A 22,956-nucleotide genomic window follows, 5' to 3' on the forward strand; every position below is an offset into this window, starting at 1 on the left:
ATATGGTTGTTGAGAGCCAGCGCACAGCTAGCTGATACGAACAGATTGTTAAAAAATGGCTGTTTCTGGTGAGTAAAAATCCTCGATTTTATGGGCAACAGCAATAATGTTAGTTTGTTAGTCACTGAGAAGGAATATGGGCATGCTGGAATGTGATAATTTGTTTCACTTTTGGTATGCTTTATTTGCGATAGTGAGTGTAGTAGTGTACTGTGATTTTAACTGTCAAATGTGTCGTGCATTTGTGCCAAGGCAAGGCTGTGTGGCAGCTAACCCAGGCCCATGGAACTCCCGCCCGCTACGCGGGCGGGAGCCCAGGACCTTACCGTGTAATTGACCATACTCACAGTCACAAGACTAGCGTGAAGTATGGTAAAAATAATTCTCCGAATAAATAGTTAAAACAGAAATCAAGCACTTACCCCCGGGGGGGGGGGCACTTACATTGACGAGTGGATACCATGGCCATGCGCGACCAAAAAAACACGTAAAAAGGATGTCTTTTTCACGATAGGGCACGTGACGTATGGTTGGAACTACCCCTTATCGACCACCTAATCTTCTAAGCATCGTATCTGCGAAAATATTCATCAAATTTACCCAGTACCAGTTTTCGTCTCATTTGTGCAGAAAATTAAGCAGATCAGATTCCCATGTTTCGCACGGCGACTCCGATTCAATCCACGTATATATCGATGAACAACGAATACGACGATTTTACATTTGCTCATTTGCACCCATCTTTTGAAACCGACCACCCGCGATACACTAAGTTTACGGCCGATTCTTGTCGCGGTGGCGAAGAATTGGAACTCTTCCAAATCAGTTCTATGATGTCAACATGCTAAATGATCATCTCACTGCTTCCATTGCGAGCTTCGGTAGATGATTCGACGATTGACGACGGAAATTTGTTCTAAAGCCGTTTCCCATCGGATTTCTTGGTTTTTCAGCGGGGTTTGGGTCTGGTCAATACAATTTTGATTAATTCTACTAAATTTATACTTTTTGTTGCTTCCTTTTTTCTCGTAAAATCGATTCTTACCGTTTCTATGGACACTGCATGCGCCTACTCTCCCGCGCGTATCGTTTGTAATACGCAATAATTTTAACGCGCGCAAGGTGGTCGGTTTCAAAAGAGGTGGTCGATATGTGGTAGTCTCACCATACGTAACGTGATAAGGGTGTCAAAAACACAAAAATAATGAAAAAAGGATATCTATTTCGCAAGGAAAATTACGTGTTTAGGGTTGAATTTGCGGGGATGATAAAACAAAATTAAAATGTTTTATAAAGGATGTCCTTTTTGCCCCAACACTTTGTGTTTAGAGTCCGATTTGAGCGAGGTTTAGAAGGTGGGGTCGTACTAAACCAAATAAGGTAAAGCCGACAACCGAAGGACCCGTAAAAATAAAACATTCCTGTACTTGTTAAGGGGTTCATTTCAAGGAATGTAACGAAAAATATGCGAAGCTTTGGAGCGGATTTCTTTCTTCATTATTTTATCGATAAGAAGAAAATGCTATGCCTTGGAGCGGCTTTCTTTGTTCTTTTTCTAAATAATACCCCTTTTACACAGGATTTCCTAGCCCCGGACTATCGCTAACCCTGTACTTTCCTTAACCCCGTATTATTTTTTTTCCTTTTCACACATGCCAAATTGTTGCTAACCCCGGACTAGTGGTTTTTGTCGATCATTCGTAGTACAAGTACTTTACTCTTTTCCTTTCTACACACACTAAAATTTCCTTAACCCCGTAATATAGGTGGGGCTAAATTGCTATAATTTAGCCCCACCTATAGTACGGGGTTAAGCTTAGCCCATTTTCGTTTTACACAAGCGATCTTAACCCCGTACTATCGCTGTTAGCACCGCAATTGCTGGGATAACCCTGCTTTTTTGCAGGGCCAAATAATCCCGTACTAAAGGTGGGGTTAGCCCACTTTGCAAAAATGCTGTGTAAAAAGAAAGTAGGCTAAGCTTAACCCCGTACTATAGGTGGGGCTAAATGGCAATTTAGGCCCACCTATAGTACGGGGTTACAGAAATTTTAGCGTGTGTAAAAAGGGTATACCGGTAAGACAAAAATGCTATGCCTTGGAACGGAAATTTGAGTGTAAAAATGGGGGTCCCCTCCGCGGCACATACCCACTATGCTACGCATTATATATTCCTTTAAAAAGTATACTTTTGTATGGATACAGTAAATGTTTTTTTCTTAAGTTATGACCATTTTTATTGCTGATGGGTGCATGATCATTTGATTTCAGTGACGTAACACAATGGGGCTAGCTCAAGATACATACATACACGTACATGTAGCCAATACTTTTATTGGAATTGAAACTGCCAATACCATGCCAAAAGATAGAAATTGATTGAAGTAAGAGTGACTTTAAAAAAAATCATGCTGATTTGAATTTTGTTTTAAATCATAATTATAAGTAGACACCTGAAGACTCAAAAGAATTTTGTAATCATTATTTTCTTTCGTCATCATCTGGTACAGCAAGAAGGCGGTGGCCTTTTAATTCCCAGTCACTCCGTCTGTTGTTTAGTCTGGTGAACTTATTACTGTATGGATGCAGAGGAGTGGTTGTCATGGTAGATCAAAGTGATGATCCCATCAATTGTAAAGGGAAAGTACTCAAAGTACTAGATAACTTCCCTTTCCAAAATAGTAAATGGGGCTTGCAGAAATCAGCCCTCGAAATTGAAATATTTTCAATCCATATTTCTGCCTTCATCGGTTCTCCATCAAGCTACAATGTACTGCATGAGTGACGTCACACTCCTTTACACAGCTGGCAGCAGCTACATGTCCATACTTCTTTCATTTACTTTGCACATATTTGCATCTTATCTCAAGCGGTGTCTGTATGATGGGGTATCTAAACTTATTCATCAGGCTAAAATTCATTTCACAAAATGTTCACTTTTTATACAAACCAATTCAAATAGCCACCAAATTAACGGCAAGACTATAAACTGAAAAAAGGTAGGTCAAGGTAGAGGGGTTTTCTCTGGTATTACATCGACAAGTATGTGGAATTTGGAAAACTGCTGAATATTATGATCTAACTTCGCAGACAAATGCACCCACCCCCTAGGGAGCGCGCTTCGCGCGCTCTGTAGGTGTTGGCACGCTTTGCGTGCATTTACCGCCCCCTCCAAAATGAAATCCTGGCTACACGGTTGACGACAAAGGAGCATAATGTGCTCTAGTTTAGACTCTAAATTTGGTGTCAGCTTGTTCAGAAAGCACTTTCATTATTTTACTATTCAATGTAAATAAACAAATAGAAATTCCCAGTGCAGAATGGAAACCAATGCCATTTGGCATGTGAGATTGAATGACCCCTGTCTTTTGAGTGGAAATTGGCAGATCTGATATTTGCTTTTAATGCTATGTGTTTCATAAATGGTTTCCACCATCACCATGGATACGAGATACAGTTGAACACATTTCCCTTTTTTGTTGTTGTTACCAATTTGCTATTGAGTGATAATTGGTACTGATCTCCCTTTTTTGTAGACTCCAAGGAAACTGCCCAAGAGGGGAGTGGTAACAAAAGTGCTACCCCTGGTAAGAGTGTTTGTTACCCTAAAAAAGTGTTTTGACAGTATGTGTACATATACATGTAGCTTTCTCGTGCAAGTTTCATTTAGTTACTATAAAGCTTTTGGTTAGGTGATTTTGTTGTAATTATTGCTTTTGATATGATACATGTACATACATACAGTAGAATAGATATTTATGGGTCTTTAGAGAGTAATTTGTTTCTTGAAAGTCAGGTAACTAAGGATAGATATTGAAACAAAGAGAGAGAGAGAGAAAAAAAAGAAAAATAAGCAGTTCAAGCCTTTGTCCATTGCCTTTGGTACATGTACATGTATAATTTTGTGGTTGTGAATTGATACTGCAAATGTGGCTTAGAGTATGCTGTTTATATTCATCAAAGTTTCATAAACAGGCCTTCATCTCGCTTAGGCTAATAATTGATATCTAAGCTTGAAATTATACAAAGAAAGTATTAAGTTACATGTAAATGTGGAGATCATGTCAGGGCAAGACATTGCATGTTTTATAGTAACTTATCACCAATCTTGATATCATTGTTCTGCAAGTGCAATTATTTTCATTGCTGACTATATTAAAGGGAAATGAAACCTAGGCTTGTGTCGAAACAGAAAAATCAAGGAATATTAAAGAACAAAGAAAGTTTGAGAAAAATCAGACAAATAATGAGAAAGTTATGAGCATTTGAATATTGCAATCAATGCTATGGAGATCCTCCCATTGGCAATGCGACAAGGATGTGTGATTTCACACGTGAACAACTTTCCCTTTGATGGACTCTAAAATACCCCCAAAATGTCTTTTTGCTTTTTCTTAAGGTGATACAAACTCTTTATCCATGAAATATTTTTTTTTTTAATCTGTATTACATAACCTCATATATGATCTACTGATAGATGTGATAAAAGAGGCAGTTTAAAGTGAAATATATACTAAAGTAATGGGGAGAGTTGTTCACAAGTGACATCACACATCTTTGTCACATTGCCAATATGAGGATCTCCATAGCATTAGTAATCGCAATATTCAAATGCTCATAACTTTCTCATTATTTGTCTGATTTTTCTCAAACCTTTGTTGATCTGTTTCTTTGATTTTTTCTGTTTTCACACAAGCTATCTTGTTCCAAAGTTTTCATTCTCCTTTAAGGTGTAGGTGACATAAAAATCAATAACAGACATACAACTTGAGTAAAAATCAATCTCTTCACTCTGGCCTGCTCTGTTGATATGAGTGTTATCGTAGTTTTTTCACAATCCAGTATGGAACTTCTTTTTTCTGAAAAAAAAACAATTTTTTTGGAACAATTTGTGAACATACTTGCTTGAAGGATGTAGCCTAGGTGGTAGTGAACATGATTCTAAATCCAAATTACCTAAAAATTTACAGAGGGACTTGGGGTGATTTTGCACCCAATTGCTCAAAAGAACCTCCTCCCTCCCCTCCCCCCCCAAAAAAAAAATCAGGAAAAAAAAAACCCTGGAAAAATTCCCTTTCACTGCAATGTTAAAGTTAATCCAGTTTTTCAGATATAGGGAGTAAATTGCCCCCCCCCCCTCCACCAGAATTTTTTTTTCTTGGCTGCCCTGCCCATAAAGAACTGTTCTTTCAGACTTCCTTTTCCTTTTTTTATTTTGCTCAGGTCACTGTAAAGTCACTATAGAGTTTACATTTGATTTGTTCAAATACCCCATTTATATCTACCAAGTACAGTACATGAAGTGACCTATGCTAGGACTTCCCTTTTCAATGGTGAGATCTCAGTACCTACATTTAGGGTAGGTGAAAATCATGCTAGAGGTTCTAGCACAACATGGCAGCACCTCTTGTATAATGTAGCATGATCCGCTGTTTGAGAGGAGAAGGAAACGGGGTATTCAGTGGAGCAGATCGAGGTAGTTTGATACCCCTTTTAAACTGCGCTTTTCCCTGGTGAACTTTGCCGGCGAAGATCGCCAGCGAAGGGGAAAGTGTCCAGTTTGAAAGGTACATACCCGGTATGCAAGATAACTTCCCTGGCGAACTTCTCCACCTCTCGAGGTGGAGAATTTCGCCAGCAAAACTGTTTCCCTGGCGAAGTTCGCTGTTGAAATGGCCATTATGAAAGCTAACCGGAGAACTTTAATGATGTCAGAGGTAACCTTTTTCCTCCCCGAAATCCCTGGCCTGGTGGGTGTTTCAAAAACCTGTTGTAAGTTAAGAGCAACTTTAAGAATGACTGGTGATCCTTTCTTGTGGTAAATGGTATTGAAGTGGTGATTGTTTAGCATATTCACCAGTCGCTCTTAACTTAAGAACAGCTTTACGAAACGGCCCCCTGAACTGAGATCCCTCGCTCTAGCTAGCTAAAGTATTATTTCCATGGCTAAATGTAGAAGACCACCATAGAGATGGAATATATCTTTATGAAGACCACGCTTTATGAGCGATTCGATCATTCCATTGAGTTAAATACCCTCGAACTTACAGTTTGTTTTTTCACTAACGATATTTGTAAAAGCATTATTTTACATGCTGAAAATACACTTAAAATATCAAAATACTTTGATTCTTTTTTGTTTTGCTGCTTTTATTTCTAGAATATGTTTTAATTAATTTTTTACACCTATTTAGAAAGCAATATTCACAATTTTCTTTTCGTTCGTTCTAATTCTGCATGCACTTGCTGAGTGAGCTGATCAGCAGCAGCTGAGAAGAGTTTACCAGCCGTCATTCTCCAAAACTTCACTGATGAAAGTAATTAGGTATCTGCATTTAATAAGGAAAGAGTACGATTAAAATTCAAATTAAAAAAAGCGTGTGCTTTCATTGACACTGGGTCTACACTTCTGCCCAAGCAAATCACCAGTCGACTTTTGCCGGGGAAGAGATGTCAGTGCGAAAGGGTACATTTTTTTCTTCGCCGGGGAAGTGAGGAATGGGTGCCAGAGAAGTTTGCCGGGGTAAAATGAAGAGGCCAGTTTGAAAGGGTATAAGGTTCATTGGGTGGCACTGGAGACAGAGAAATTTTTCTAATATTAACAGGATATTTGTCCTGCGTTTGCTCATTCCAATGTATTTTGTATTGAACCCAATGGGTGACATGATCTTACCAGTTACTGTTTTGTAACCATGAGGAATTGTGGAAACTCTAAGGATCTAATTTTTCCTGCATTTGCTCATTCTAATGTATTTTGTATTGAACCCCATTGGTAAAATGATATTACCAGGCACTATTTTGTAATTTTACCAGGAAATTTGGAACTTTAAAGGGATAATTTGCACAAACTCACATATTTTTTAATTAGTGTTTACATGTATTTGGGGGATAAGGGAATTCAGGATTTTTATGATTATTTGTGATAGTTTTCCTTTATTTTAAATTCCTGCCAGTTGTGATTCAATAGAAAAGATTCTCAGGTTCAGCACAAATTAAGGGGAAATTGATTTATCTGCACTTCCTTTTGTAGCACATGCATTTCTCATCCTGCCATGCCAAATTGCATTTTATTTTTAGTTTGAATCTAAATACAGGAGCTTTTTTATCTGGGAAACCCTGGGGAGACTTGGACCCTGTTTCAACTATTTATCAGTTGTAAAATACTAGATAATACAAATCATATCATGTTGTCTCATAAAATTCTTGTTTTTGTTCCAAATTCAGTTTTATGTCACAGGGCATTGTATAGTAATGACTAATGGATTGTCAGAAGGCGAAGACTTTTTCAGCTCAGGGCTCTGTAACACAAAGGTTTGCAATGAATTGCAAATATGAAAGAACCGCACCGATTGGTTCCCGGTCAGTATTTCAAACAGAGTGCACATGCAATGATGATCTTGATTGGTCATTGGTATTCAGTGATTGATTGCAAACGTTTGTGTTACGGAGCACTGCACTCTTTGCCCAAATGTGCTATGAAGTGAAATATTGTAAGGCTTGTGTTTGCCAGATATACTACAAATATGTATTTTTCCTGATAGAAATGGAGGAATGAATGCAGATGTTTGCCTGAAATATACTACACTAAACCTGTTTGAGGAGACTATAAGTTTTGGGCCCATCTCCCTGATGAATCATGTATTATATAAACTTGTCGATAAACACCAACTTCTTGTCCCCTTTGGATGGTAGACAGGTTTCATATTGAAAACTTCTTTCAGAACACTCAAAGTTATCTGTCACTATTCTTTTGTCAGATTAGAAGGTAAGATGAAAATCAAGTGTAATAAATTTGCATTAATCTGAACTTTTGACTCAGCAGTAAATACTGCAAGTAACTCATTTTTTCATGATGCAAAAAAAATACAATTGAACAAGTACTGTAAAATTGATAATATTGTCATTTCACAAGTAAATGGGCAATACATGGCTGATATTGGTGTCATATTGCCATTTTCATATATTTACATTGATTTTTTTACATGGCGTGTAAAAATTACTTAATCAGTCTAAAGATTGTCACTATTGGGTTTAAATTTTAACCTTGCAAAATGTTTAACTAGAATTTATGTTTTCATTGAAAAAAAAATCAGGAACAATAAATTTTTATTATTGATCACTGTTAATCATCACCCAAGACCATAAGTTTTTGTTTGATCACCTGTATCAATAGAAGAATTACACCTACATATAGGTGTGATAAGATTTGTACTGGTATATGTATATCAGTTCCATTTCATTATATTGAATAAATAGGTGTGCAAATGTTGAAATTGGTTGAGGTTTTGTCTATGAATTTGAAAGTCATTCCCTCAGTTTTTTTCGTTCATGTTAATTCTTTGATTTTAATAATTTTGTTGTTCAATTTTTATTTTAGAGATTAGTTTGGCCTTTATACAACATGAAATATGCCTATGTGTTCAAATTAATCTCTGGCCTTGGATATCAATGTAAGGGCAAGTCCACTATGGTAGGCTACATATTATAACTTTGGTGGGGTACATATTATAACAGCAAATGTAAAAAAAAAATAGTTAATTTTAGTTAGTTTAGTTCAACCATGGACCGACTACTGTTTGAGATTCTCCTAAATAGTTCAACTGTTTAAGATATAAGGATATGTTGTTCCACCAGCGATATCCGACTTGTCCATTTAATATCTGTGGGAGGCTTGATCCCATGCTGTGTATTAATGAAGGGATCATACATGTAGACGCATCACACAGACAAACAACTTTGCTACATTGTTCAAGGTTATAAATATGATTAAAGCTAACCAGTCAGTATCACAAAACAGCTACGGTACATACTATATTTTGGAGAATTAAAAAAAAGGCTTGAACACCCTTGTAGGCAGTAGGTATACATTAGTACGTGAACAATAAAACAAGTATTTCATTGAGTTATGACAAGGAGTATGAAGAAAATAAAAACTATACAGTTTTGTACGAATAAACCATTATTTCTTTGAAAGAAGCTACATGTAGATGTATTTGGCTTCGTGAATTTCAATTCATTTTGCGAACTTTGATAGTATGTGTGATTTTTTTTTTTGTGTACATTTTCCCCACACTTCAGTTCCTTTCTTTCCAACTTGACTACATGTATCCTACATCCAAAAGTATATTTTAGAAATTGTTGTTCACTAACAATGTTTTAAGGAATGAACTTCATTGAGGATTTTGAACCTTGAGGAAAATCCAATGCTTGACAAAAACATGTCTGCCAAGTTCTTTATCTTTTAATAAATTCAGGATGTATACATGGGGATTCTGGTTTCAGAATAATATTGTTGGTTTCAAATTCATTGACCCAATGCCAGCTCATCTGACTCATGTATACTCATTTTACACAATTAAAGTGAGCATTAGAGGCCATCAAATTGTTCTCCACTGTTCATGTAAACAAAGAACCTAAAACATAGCATGAGTGCTATGAATAGAGCAGTGTAAAAGTCATATTTTAAAACCAATATTATTCAGTGTTTCCTTTATGTGTCGTGGATCTGGATGTAATTGTATGAATTTCTGTATGAACAAAGAGTTCAATTTTTATTCAAAATCATGATTCAGGAGGGAAATACAATAAATATAATGTTGCTTTATTGAAACATTAATCTCTATTGGATATTGCCGAGACAAATGCAGACAATTCTCTCATATCCATTGTTTGTAAAAATAACTGGGTACATGTACATGAAAAACATGTAAATACATGCAGCAGGCTCTATCAGGATGATATGTTTTGGAAACTTCCCTTTTGGAACGAGTTTTTAAAGTGAATCCTTTGAATACCCCTGCTTTCCTCACTTTCTTCAAATAAGGAGAATTTCCTGGGCAAAACTTGTTAAGATTAATTTCATTTGTATCAGCAATGCACTTCACTTGGAATATTTTGTTGAATATTTTATGATAGAAAAAATGCCTACTGTGCTATCTATTTGAAAATTTACTATTCCAAGAAGCACTTGAAAGTAATTAATGTCAAGCTTGGAAGTTGGACTCATGAACTGACATACTGTACAGGCTAAAAAAAATACTGAATCTGTCATCTCATAAAACAATACATAACGTTATGATATTATCAGAGGAACATGGTGAATATTAATCAGATTACAATATTCTGCTGAGAATGCAGAATGCTGTCAGATATTTTATAAGATATGAGAGGTCTGATCATTTTTGTTATACATTGTAAATGCCATTTTAATAAATGTCAGTTGAATTCCTGTAAAATCCAATAAAATAACCATTGAAGTGTTTTTACTTTCCAGCTATTACTGTGTTGTCATTCTAGCAACATGTAGATGTATAAAGTCTTTTCCTGAGCAATAATACACTGTCCCACACATGCTTATCTGTGTTGGTGTGTTGGCAAGTGATTGGTATACTGTAACTTGTCATAACATTCAAAGAGTTTTTATTCGCATGTAGATCTATAATGATATCTTGACAATTAAAACATGACATTATTTCTTACACATGCAGCTGTGACTACATGAGCTGTGAAGCTTTGTTGTTCAATTCAAATTGAAGTTTAAATGTATTATAAATGCTAAAAATGTTAGGTTTTATTAGATTTTGATAAAATACATATGCATGTATATGTGTTCATTAATAATAATAATAATAATAATAGTGATATCTTATTGAGTGCACACACCGTCCAGAGACACCCATGGTGCTAGCGCAGCAACTGTTCCTTTGGATGCAAAATGTTATACACGTACATTACTAACAGCTACTTAGATACATGTATAAATAGAAATCTTAAATCATTGTGTAGTTCTAAGGGCAACTTCATTTTCTCTAAAACATTTCTTTGTGGCGCTTGGTTACAAATCTTGTCTTTCTCAAAAACATTTCTTTGTGGCTTGTGGTTACAAATCTTGTCTTTCAATGAGAGGGATGTGGGTTGGAATCTCAGCTACGACATGCTTTTCTTCAGCAAGAAATATTGTGCTGCACTCAACCTAGGTGAGGTGAATGGGTGCCTGGCAGGATTAATTCCTTGAATGCACCAAGCACCTTTAGCAGCTGGAGATACAGCTGGGGTAATATATAGTGCACCATTGAATAGAAAACTACAAATCAGCACCTCATGCTGTATAATTATTATTCCCATGTGTTGTGTATTTTCAAAATCCTTGATATGATAATATTGCATATATGTAGGTCTACACGTTAAATAAAAAAAAATCACTTATATTCAGCCGAGTTGTCGGTCTTTCATGTACTGTACAATACATGAACAGTTTGTAGGTAGGAAATATGGTTCATCTATATGCTTTCACTATATAGTTTGATAGGAAAATGAATCAGTTTCAGCATTGTGCACCTGCTTTAACATCAAATATATGTATTAGAAGTCATATCATTTTGTATCACTACCAATTTATCACTTTGTACAGAGTTACTGTCTGCTTCATGAAATGAAACAAAATAAAATGAAAAGTTTGCTAGAATGATTGAATGATTTCGCATTCATTTTTAAACGCATCATATTCAACTTGTGTAAAATTCATGTTTCCTTTTGCCATAATTTTCAGTTCATTCCATGCTTGTGAAGTGGTTTTGTGTTTAAAAGAAAAAATACCCAGTTATATTTATTTGGGCACCTGATCAAAATTATTTTTCATGCAAAATTGAAAAGTAAAAAAAAAACATTTTTATTTCATAAACTCCACATGTATTACATACATGTAGAATGTATATCTTGTAATGAATTCACTTGTGGGGGATCAGCCAAAACTAGAAGCTTTAAACCTATCTATTCTAAAAGGTTACTTTCCACTATTTCTTTGGGCAGTCTTGTATGTGGTTTTACAGCTGACAATTCATTAGAGTTCAGTTATTTTGCGGTGGATAGATATCGCTGTTGGCCATTTTAAGTGAAGCAATAAGAATGCAAGTGTTTTCTTCTACAAGTATAGGTCAAAAAGTGCAATCTTTTAGTCCCAACTATACCTTTAACTGTCGAGCTAACCTATCGTATGTGTTTGCTCATGTTTTGAATCCAGGAGAAGGAGCCAGCTTTGGCTTCAAGATGTACATCTTGTTGGTGCTGACCATGAATGCCACAGGGTACATCCTGTTGATCCGCTTCACCCGCTCTAGAGACAACGTCCCCATGTACTTCAGCACCACCACAGTTCTTCTATCAGAGGTCTCCAAGCTCACCATCAGTCTCATGCTACTCACCAAGGAACACAAGAGCCTGATAGGGATGATGAGGGACGTCTACCACAATGTCCTTTGTAACCCATCGGATACATTCAAGATGTGCATTCCCAGTATCATCTATGCTCTTCAGAACAACCTGGCCTTTGTGGCCTTGTCCAATCTGGATGCTGCTACCTATCAGGTATGTGATATTATTCCTATGGCACAAACACTGAGCATTTGTAGCAGTCACAAACTTGGCACAACTTTGAATACTGTGTATTCCTTGATTCTGCACAGGCTGATAATATATCTTGGAGCAGTGGCCATTCATGCTTAAAGCTATGACATTCTGACTTCACTGAGACACTGGCTTATGAATTTCAGTAATTCGGGACTGTTTTTTTTTTAATCAAAATCTGATCCCTTATTATTTTTTTCAAGATGACAGATTGATATCATATTTAAGTGAATCTGTAACCCTCTTGATTTACAAAGTGCAACTTTAGTTAGATTCGTTAGAATTTGTTGAGGAAGGTCCATATTACCAGAAATAAAGGAATCTATTCTTGGAGCTTTGTAATTTTTTTTCTTAACTCTGCATCCTTTGTTGTTTCAAGTGGTTCTCATACCTGTATTACCAGAATCTTACTTAGTCTGTGTAGTCTGGTCAGTTAGCGGAATTATGTGGACACGGTGGACAAAAGCGTGATTTTTTCTCCAGACCTTTGTTTATGTATAAGAATTAAGAATGGGGTATGCTCCAAAAAATCTGGCTGCAGGAACAGTGAAAAAATGGGTGAAAATGTCAGAATTTATGAGTTCAGATTTCTCTGATATATAGACTAGCGCTAGTGCAAAACTCAATAGCAGTGCATTATTTTGCATTGGATTAGTTCTTGAATTCAGACCCTTTTTGAACAGATCTTCTGTTTGTCCTCGCATCTCAATGCACCAAGTATCTGAATGAAGATGCTAACCAAGCCGAAGGGTGACGGTGGAGGGGGTTGAATGTTGGTGTGTGTGTACATATTTTGGTCTTGGGGTAAAGGTGTGCAAGACACATTTTTTGCATGTGTTGGAAATTGTGTTGCCATGGTAACAGTGTATTATTGCAAAAAATAAGGTAAAAATCTTGCAGTTAGAACCACTTCCTCTGTTTTTAACCGATTCTCATGAAATTTGGCACACACATTGGTCTTGAGGTGACGATGTCTAAGACTTACTTTTGTGTGTCTTTCAGAAATCTTGTTGTCATGGTAACAACATATTATCTCGTGAAAATTGGGAAAAAATCTTACAATTCAAACTGCTTCATCAGTTTTCAATCAATTCTAATGAAATTTTGCACACACATTGGTATTGAAGTAAAGATGTACTAGGCACTTTTTGACTTTTTGTGTGTGTTTCAGAAACTGTTGTCATGGTAACAAAATATCATATGGCAAAATTTAGGTAAAAAACTTGCAATTTGAACTACTTCTTCAGTTTTGAACCAATTCTCGTGAAATTTGGCTCATACATTGGCCTTGGGGTAAAGATGTGCAAGAACCCTTTTTTTGCATTTGTCAGATAGAGCATTACCAGGGTAGCCACATATGATAGCCAGAAATGTAGGAAAACTTGTGGATCAAACTTCTTCCCCTGTTTTTAGTCAGTGCTCATAAAAATTGGAAGAAATATTCATCTTAGGGTAAAGATTCATATTAAATTCTAAATGTCTTCTCTGCATTAGGATATGGGGGTATTAATCACCTTCATTAATATTTCTGGGTTTGGGGGGAAGGGGCAGGATTAGTCCTTTAAATCTGACATCAAAGAAGGTTAAAGGCAGTGGCCATTAGAAACATAAAAATGATAAACACTCTTAAAAAATACATCCCCTTAAGGGCATATAGGCTGGAGGTACACTGGGTGAATATGAAACCTTCTGCTGAAGCAGAGGAGTTCCAACACTGGCAAGCAAAACAAAATGTGTACCCCTTCTACTTTCAACAGCTGATTTTCCAAACCTTAGTTCCACCTCCCCAAGATGTGCACCCCTCCCCATACCACTTTTAGTTCTACTTCCCCATGCTCAAACCAGTCTACACCTTTGTCCCTCAGGGGTCAATGCATTTTTAAAGCTAGATATTACTCTTTTTTGGGGGGGTGGGTCTTTAGAAAATGACCTCATTAAAATTACAGTTAATGGATTATGACTAGGAAATTACCCCCCCCCCCCCCCGAAAAATAGGGGGCTGATAATACTTTTTAGCAGAAAATGCCCCCTCCCCTTCAAAGGTAAGAAGAGTCCTTTGCACTTCAGACCATTCATTGAAGCTTAATGCATTCTGATTTGATAAAAAAATTGTTTACAGTACCCAATTAACCATTGTTTATTTATATTCTCCTACTCAGTCTTTTATTCATATTCCGTTCCTACTCTTTCTTTTTAACTTTCACATCACTCTTGATTTTGAGCTTCACCATGCCATCTCCTTCTGTTTCCTGTCTCTCTCTAAGTATATTTTTTCTGACATATTTTAAAGTGTACCTTTAATCATGCAACTAGTTATTATAGAAATATAAATATATACAAAAATATCTGCACTTGGTTTACAAATTCACTTGCAAATCCATGACTCAGTAACGTACCATATCAAAAATATACCTATGTGCACAATAGATTTTAGCCTCATGTTTTCTTTCATTTAATTTTTTCAGTATATTTCTGTGACAGCCCCTGCTTCATGCTTCAAATAAAACATTGATTAATTGGACACCGGAAACTTTTTTTTTCAAAGCAGAATGTTTGAGGCTTTAAATTAATATGCTGAAGTGTAAAGGATTTCCCTTTTTTTTTTTTTGGGGGGGGTTAAGTTCCTAGTCCTTATAATTTCATTTTAATCTTTATGTGGCAATTTTCTAAAGCCCCCCCCCCCCAAATAAAAAATGTAAGGGGTGTTTTTTTAAGAGTGTTTAAGTTCCTCATGGTCATGGCCTTTAACCTTCTATATTTTTATGTTGTCAGTTTTTAAGGACCTTCTCCGCCCCCCCCCCCAAAAAAGCCTATAAATATTATTGAAGGTGATTAATACTCTGCGCTATTATATGACGTTATAAAGGGGAATCAAACCCAAATAAATACTTGTTTTTAGAAGAAAATGAAAAATCAGACAAGTTTATAGGTCAAAGTTTGAACAATATCGGACAAACCATAACAAAGTTGTGAACATATTAAACTTATAAACATTGGTAATCACTATACCCATGAAGACTTCAAATTGACCGCATATGTGATGTCACAGTGATTTAAGAAGGCAAGGACCACTCTTCCATGTACTGGAATAATTAATTAGCTAAAATTTCTTTTTTCAAAAGTTTTACCATTATATCTTTCTTTCATGAGGACATAAAACATACTACCGGGTTTATATTACGGCCCCAATGGAATAGGGATTTAGGAGAAAACCAAAAATCCTGATAACTACTAGTCTTATGGGAAAGTTGTCCCTGCGGCCCCACACCTTGTCATAATTTACTTACCCAGTTGCCAATTTGAATTCTACATACTAGTAGCCTTAGGGATCTTAATTTTAAAGCAGCCATAACTATATTTTGCTTGTCCGATTTCTTTAAAACTTTCACTATTCTTATTTTTCTCCTTTTCCATGCACACAACATTATGATCAAGGCTTGATTCCCTTTTAATACTGAATATGAATCTTTACCCAAAATGAATATTTGTGTCAACTTTTATGAGCACAGGCTGAAAACTGAGAAGTAGACTGATCCACAATGAGTTTTCCCCATATTTCTGTGGTGTGGTTACCAAGGCAATGCACTCTCTGACAAAAGGTTCTTGCACATCTTTACCTCAAGGCCAATGTGTGAGCCGTAATTATTTCATGAGAATTGGTTAAAAAAAAAACTGATGAAGTAGTTCAAATTGCAAGGTTTTTACCTAAATTTTGCCATATAATATGTTGTTCCCATGGCAACACAATTTTGGAAACACACACAAAAAGTGCCTTGTACATCTTTACTTCAATACCAATGTGTGTGCCAAATTTCATGAAAATTGATTGAAAACTGATGAAACAGTTTGAATTGTAAGGTTTTTTCCCCAATTTTAACCAGATAATATGTTGTTACCATGGCAACAAGATTTCTGAAAGACACACAAAAGTGTGTCTTAGACATCTTCACCTCAAGACCGATGTGTGTGCCAAATTTCATGAGAATCGGTTAAAAACAGAGGAACTGGTTCTAACTGCAAGATTTTTACCTTATTTTTGCAATAATACACTGTTACCATGGCAACACAATTTCCAACTCATGCAAAAAATGTGTCTTGCACACCTTTACCCCAAGACCAAAATATGTACATACACACCAACATTCAACCCCCTCCACCGTCACCCTTCGGCTTGGTTAGCATCTTCATTCAGATACTTGGTGCATTGAGATGCGAGGACAAACAGAAGATCTGTTCAAAAAGGGTCTGAATTCAAGAACTAATCCAATGCAAAATAATGCACTGCTATTGAGTTTTGCACTAGCGCTAGTCTATATATCAGAGAAATCTGAACTCATAAATTCTGACATTTTCACCCATTTTTTCACTGTTCCTGCAGCCAGATTTTTTGGAGCATACCCCATTCTTAATTCTTATACATAAACAAAGGTCTGGAGAAAAAATCATGCTTTTGTCCACCGTGTCCACAAGTAGGGCATTTTTGACGCTAACAGACCAGACTAGTGATAACTGTAGTGTCATATTTGTTTTGCTCGACTCATTGTTATTTTACTCTGTGATATTGTAATGTAAACAATCTTTTCTTGACTTACAGATTACATATCAGTTGAAGATCATCACAACAGCAATGTTCATGGTGGTGATGATTGGGAAGAAGATCAACCCAATGCAGTGGCTTGCCATCTTTCTTCTCTTTGCCGGCGTGGCTGCCGTTCAGGTGGAATCTGCAAACACGAAAGAGGATTCCTCCCATTATAATTACATGAAAGGATTAATAGCTATCATAGTCTCCTGTCTCTGCTCAGGATTTGCAGGTGAGGAGGGTCATAGGAATTAATTTATATTGGGATTAATTGAGTTCAGGAATGTCATTACACTACTTTCTCACAAGAAACCAGATGCTAATTTTTTTAGAGGGGTCTTTCTCTTTGCATGTATTTAACCAGATGTATGGCACTAGTATTTTCAACTGGTTTGGGATGCAACCATAGTAGGCTAAGCTCCTGGGATGGTTCTGGTATCAATTCATTAATAATAATAATAATAATAGACAGTTCTTGTATAGCGCATAACACATTATAAATAACGTCTCTATGCGCTTCCAAAGGACTTGGATATTATTACCCTGGCTTTAGCCCCGCAGCCTTTTACAGCGCTGGGGAATTTCAAGGAATAAATTCCTGCCAGGTACCCATTCACCTCACCTGGGTTGAGTGCAGCACAATGTGGATAAATTTCTTGCTGAAGGAAACTACGCCATGGCTGGGATTTGAATCCACGACCCTCTGTTTCAAAGTACGGAGACTAATCCACTGGGCCACAACGCTCCACTTATTAAGATTTTATCCTGATGGAAAAAAGAGAACACAACTAGATCTATATCCTAGCCTTGTATCTTTATGGTAAATCATGAAGAATAGATATTAGGATGTAGATGGTATGATATGACAAAAGATGAGAATGGAAAACATAAGGAGTAACATTAGTTGCCACAAATATGATTCAAATGAAATTATTGGATATTAATAATAGAGCTTTTCGATGTATGAAAATTATTCTAGCAGCAAAGCTAAGAATTTCTGACTTGCCATGACATTGTCTTTATTTCCTTCTTTCTATGTGTACACACAGGTGTTTATTTTGAAAAAGTACTAAAAGGAACCGAGACAACGTTATGGATACGGAACGTTCAGATGTATCTATTTGGTATCATAAGCGGTCTTGTAGCAGTATTTACCAAAGATTATAAGAATATCATGGACCATGGATTTCTATATGGCTATGATGCATATGTTTGTTTGATTATAGGTAAGTATGCCTTCTTTTCTGATTACTAGGATATTTAAAGAAAGCTATATTTGACTAAGTCTTATTACAGTATCAGGGTATTGAATTCATGATGGTGTGAACCGGTCATTTATCAAAGTTTGATCGAACTATGATGGTTGTGAAGGGAAACTGAATTAGCTTTAATTCTAATGAACTCTCGGTATATCAGCAAGTAATTTGGAAAAATTGCACTTGCTTGCAAGATTTACCATTGACTTTAGGAGCTGCAATGTGGGAATGTTTATCGGTGACATTGTAGTCCCTCCTAACCATCATCGATTATTCATTGAACTTTTTTTTTGGGAGGGTGGTCTATGCTTGGTGAAAAACTAGTTTGTGGAAGAAAACTAGTAAAATGTATCTGGTTAGTATTTTTTAAAATTATGTTTTGTACCTGGAATGTATTTGAGCCCCTCTTTCACCAAATACATTAAACAGCCACAGGTAGAGCTGGATTACACAAGAGTCTTGAGAGGCCAATTATTGTGCATATTTAATAACATGGCCCCTGAAATGGTAGTATTTATGTTCAACTTAGCTAGATCCACCACTAGTTAATAGTTTAAAAATAACTTAAGGTAAAAGCAAGAAATATATACATGTAGGATGATTTGACTTCTTGATTAGCAAGTATCGTACTAATATATTCCCTTTTTTATATGTTCTGACAGCAATGGCCAGTATAGGAGGTTTGTACACATCCATTGTGGTCAAGTACCTTGATAACATCGTCAAAGGATTCTCTACAGCAGTATCTATCGTCTTGGCAGCTGTAGGCTCATTTGTTTTCTTCGGGAAGTCTTTTGGGTACCTCTTCATGGGTGGATCAGCTCTTGTGACTGTCGCTATTTATCTGTACAGCCTTCCCAAGCCAGCTGCAAGCACGCCCAAGGCCAGAGGGCCACAGAATGTCTAGCTGACCCAACAGTTGACTTGTTGATGGACTTACATAGAGGTGAGACTTCTTGTCAGATTGTAAATCTTATTATATTCCCAGTCCTGCACCTCAAAGAATGCAACCCTTGGACTTTTTAGCAAAGGCACCTGTGAATGGATTCATGGATGATGATCACCGATGTTTGAATAGCAGTCTTTGTATACCTTGGAAACCTCAGCTCTTGCTTCCTGTGCAGCACTCGCCCATCAAGATATTGGTGCTTCAGTCATGCCCACCTCAGATGTGTCACTCTTTGTCTAGAACAGTACCATGCTATCTTTTACCTAGTAGTCTGGGGGCTTTTTAAGAAACTTATTTACAATAGATTTCAAAAATGTATTTCCAAAATTGCAAGTTATAGATTGATTAAACCATATGAAACCAGTTCATACTTTAATATTCTTGCAGAAGACTGGCCTGGAATCTATATGCAAATTTCAATTGATTTCAATACACAGGCTTGATTTGTGGCTTTGCAATCAATTGACTTACAACTGATTGCAAGTTTCATAAAACACCCCCTGGCTACTGGTACATTTATGTCATGTAAAGCATTTTACAAAACTGCGTACATTACTACGGAGGTGTATTTTTTTTAGTATATTTATAAAAAAAATGGACAGTTTTGTTCGTCCATTTGTATAGGGAGTTTGTACTTAAATTATTTGAGTAGAATAGTACTCATGTTGTCTTGATATTTGTACCTTATATTGAAAGATTTATGTCAGTCATAACTGTACAACCCACAGTTTAGACCATTGACACATGGACATCAACAGCTGACAAAATGAAGATTCTGTACATCTGCATTAATCTCAAATGGTCACAAATCAGTTTGTTTGTAGTTTTGCGTTATGGTTATCAAAGCAACCCTTCATTCAATTAGTGTAATTTGTGGATTTCCAAACTCTGACAGGCTTTGATTTTACCTCCCTTTTGCCTAATAAAGAGACACCTTGTGAATCCTGCATTTGAATGCTAGCTGGGGGGGGGGGGGGGGTTATTTCATGAAGCTATCAAAAACATATGTCAAGTTTATTTTTCTTCTGCATTTCTCACCCATTAGAAATCATATTTTTTGAGCTACAATTCATTGTTGTGACCATTGAAATATGCCCTGATAATTTTTTTCTCAAAACTTCTTAAATATATGAATTTGATTTTTTCTTTCATAATTACTTAGTTTAGTATTTTGTGTGACTTTTTGTATTGAAGTCAATCCTTGAACTTATTTTTACATTGATTTTTCAATAGATTTTGCTGCATTAAATATTGGCTTTGTTCTTAGAATATTAGTATCCTATGCAATTTTACCTATAATTGAGACATGTCAATGTCTGGATGAAAATGTCTAAATGTATTTGAAATCATGCACCCAAGAGATAAGTTTGAATAATGACATGCCCTCTTATTTCATCTGTGAGAAATTACCTTTGAAATTAAACTAGAATCACTCAATAAGCAATATTCCCTGCATCGTACATATCTATTATTAAAATCATTTTGTGCTTTTGGGGCGCCTATTGTAATCAAATGGCATTCTTTTACCATCTTAAGCTATGTGTGTTCTATCACCAGGGGGTGTTTCACAAAGATTTAAGTATGACTTAAGTCGCACTTAAATGCCGATGCATACATGATATGCAACGCGCAATCTTATTGATAGATTCGCGGTAGTGTGCGTCCTCATGGCACGATCTGACCAATGCGATCAAGCCTTTCATACCGTACGCAACTCGGCATTTAAGTGCGACTCTAAGTCATACTTAAATCTTTGTGAAACACACCACCTGAACTCATTTCTTCTATTCCTTCATTTTCTTCTTTAACATAAGATATGGTATTCATAGCACAAAATTGCCATAAAATAGAACATTCTCACAGAACTAAACTGTATTATGAAATCAAATGTGCATTGTGGATATACTGATAATCATTTCCAATCATTGTAAAATCACTTCTTTCATAAGCTTCATAAATGATTTTGGGATTCATGATAGACATTAGTAATTTTACTATGAATATGAAGTGAGTTAATAATTTTCTTGTGAAAATGACAATGTCCAGAAACATTGAAGTGGACATCTCTTGAGCTTTAATAGAGTTCCTTAATCTTAATTATCATCCTCCATATACATGTAGGCATATTATTTTTTTATGACAAAGTTTTCATAATTAATATTAGTTCAGTATATTTTTTTTCATATTGTTTTTAAAAATATTTTTGTTTGTAATTTAGAGACCATGTGTTGTACATGTATTTATTAAAAAAAGTGACATTTTCTTTGTAGGTGTAGGAGACAATATTTGATTTGAATTTAATTGTACATGTATGTTCTATTTTTATCAAGCCCTAAAATTGGATTTCATGGTATATTTCTTAAGCCCTAAAATTGGATACATGTACATGTAGTTGGTTGTGTAATACCTTGGTCACATTTGCTCTACGGCGGCCGTACGGCGAGTCAAAAACAGCCGTTTTATTAATTTTGATTCAAACCACCTATATGTAGTTGGACAAAAGAAGTCATAACGGCTGTTTTCAACTCGCTGTAGAACAAATGTGACCATGGTATAACTCATGTAACAAAGTTATAATGACAAATATATTATCTGAATTGTTTGCCGGTTTGTCATGGAGAATGTATTTTGTTGATGGGATGTTTAGTGAACTTCGACTCAATCGTTCTATATATTCATATCAGATTTTAGCACAAACAGAATTTAGTACATTGATTTTGGTCATTGGCAATTTTTAGTGAAACTTCTCATTTTCATTTGGTTCTTAGTTATTTTGTACAATAATGATAAGCTACTTAAGTGTTTAAAATTATTTTCACTCTATTATTGAAATAATGATGAATTTTGAAATTATTTTCATTTTATTTTGATTATGTTCAGTAGACACAATACATTTTAAGAGCAATATGTTTGTACCCCGGCGGGGAGGTTGAAAGTTTGATGGTAAAGTGGAAATTTAGCCATGAGTTTCCTTGTGCAGATTTCCCTTGTAGCTTTCTATTGATTTGTGGTTTGTATTTTTGTTTGTTTTCGGGTTTTTGGGGTTGAAACTAGCTTGTTTGGAATCTTTACAACGTTCAGATTTTATCTTGAACTTGTGTCATGAACATCTGTGATAATTGCATACAACTTGATTGCATAGCTACTCTGCTGTCCACTGTCAAAAGGAAGCAACTCTTTGGAATTGGTTTCTTTGTAAATGAGGAAAATGTTTCATTGTTTTACATGGGAATAAAAAGGGTTAAATGTACTTGCTTTTGAAATGTCCATATTTCATGAATTGGGCACTATGTGACTCCTATTCCTCCAGCATTATGTTGAGTACATGAAAAATATCCCAAATAAAGAGAGAAAAAATTAAGTTTAAAAAAAAATCACAGTTGCTTCCTTTTGTCCGTGTAGGACAGTTTTGTCTCTGGCACATATCTAATATATACCAGCTACAGAAATCAGGGCCCTGTTATATAAAACTTATCAGCAGAGAAACTTTGGTTTTTTGTTTCACCAGAGTACATTTTCCTGTAGTATAGTCAATGGTAGAATTTCACAAACCAGAGTTGTGAAATTTAAGTTAAGTTTTGTGCAGCAACTCCCATATGGCTTTCCATAGTTGGTGTCAGTTGGATCAACTGTAAAGCTTTGTAAGATGGTGTCCAGGTTTGGCTGTCCTTTATTTTCACAGGTTTGCTTTAAAAATATAGAATCGATATTCGATTACGTTACGAATAACACATTTTTTTAAAAAAAGGTCCTTTTATTTATTTATT

At 35.8% G+C, this 22,956-nt stretch overlaps 1 protein-coding gene across 2 annotated transcripts; it reads left to right on the forward strand.

Moving 5' to 3' along the window:
* Positions 1-4: 4 nt before the first annotated feature.
* LOC121423265 (CMP-sialic acid transporter-like) lies at positions 5-20,473 on the forward strand. 2 transcript variants are annotated; one of them, XM_041618594.1, is made up of 6 exons: positions 25-68; positions 3,537-3,587; positions 12,020-12,363; positions 16,997-17,216; positions 18,034-18,210; positions 18,903-20,473. In XM_041618594.1, exons 1-6 carry the CDS (start codon positions 56-58, stop codon positions 19,145-19,147), a joined length of 1,050 nt encoding a protein of 349 aa, XP_041474528.1. In that variant the 5' UTR covers positions 25-55; the 3' UTR covers positions 19,148-20,473. The 2 variants fall into 2 exon arrangements, with proteins under 2 accessions (XP_041474529.1, XP_041474528.1); XM_041618595.1 differs by lacking the exon at positions 3,537-3,587 and having other exon boundaries at positions 5-68.
* Positions 20,474-22,956: the final 2,483 nt, after the last annotated feature.

Source organism: Lytechinus variegatus, chromosome 10, assembly GCF_018143015.1.
Source record: "Lytechinus variegatus isolate NC3 chromosome 10, Lvar_3.0, whole genome shotgun sequence".
NCBI classification, from domain to species: domain Eukaryota; kingdom Metazoa; phylum Echinodermata; class Echinoidea; order Temnopleuroida; family Toxopneustidae; genus Lytechinus; species Lytechinus variegatus.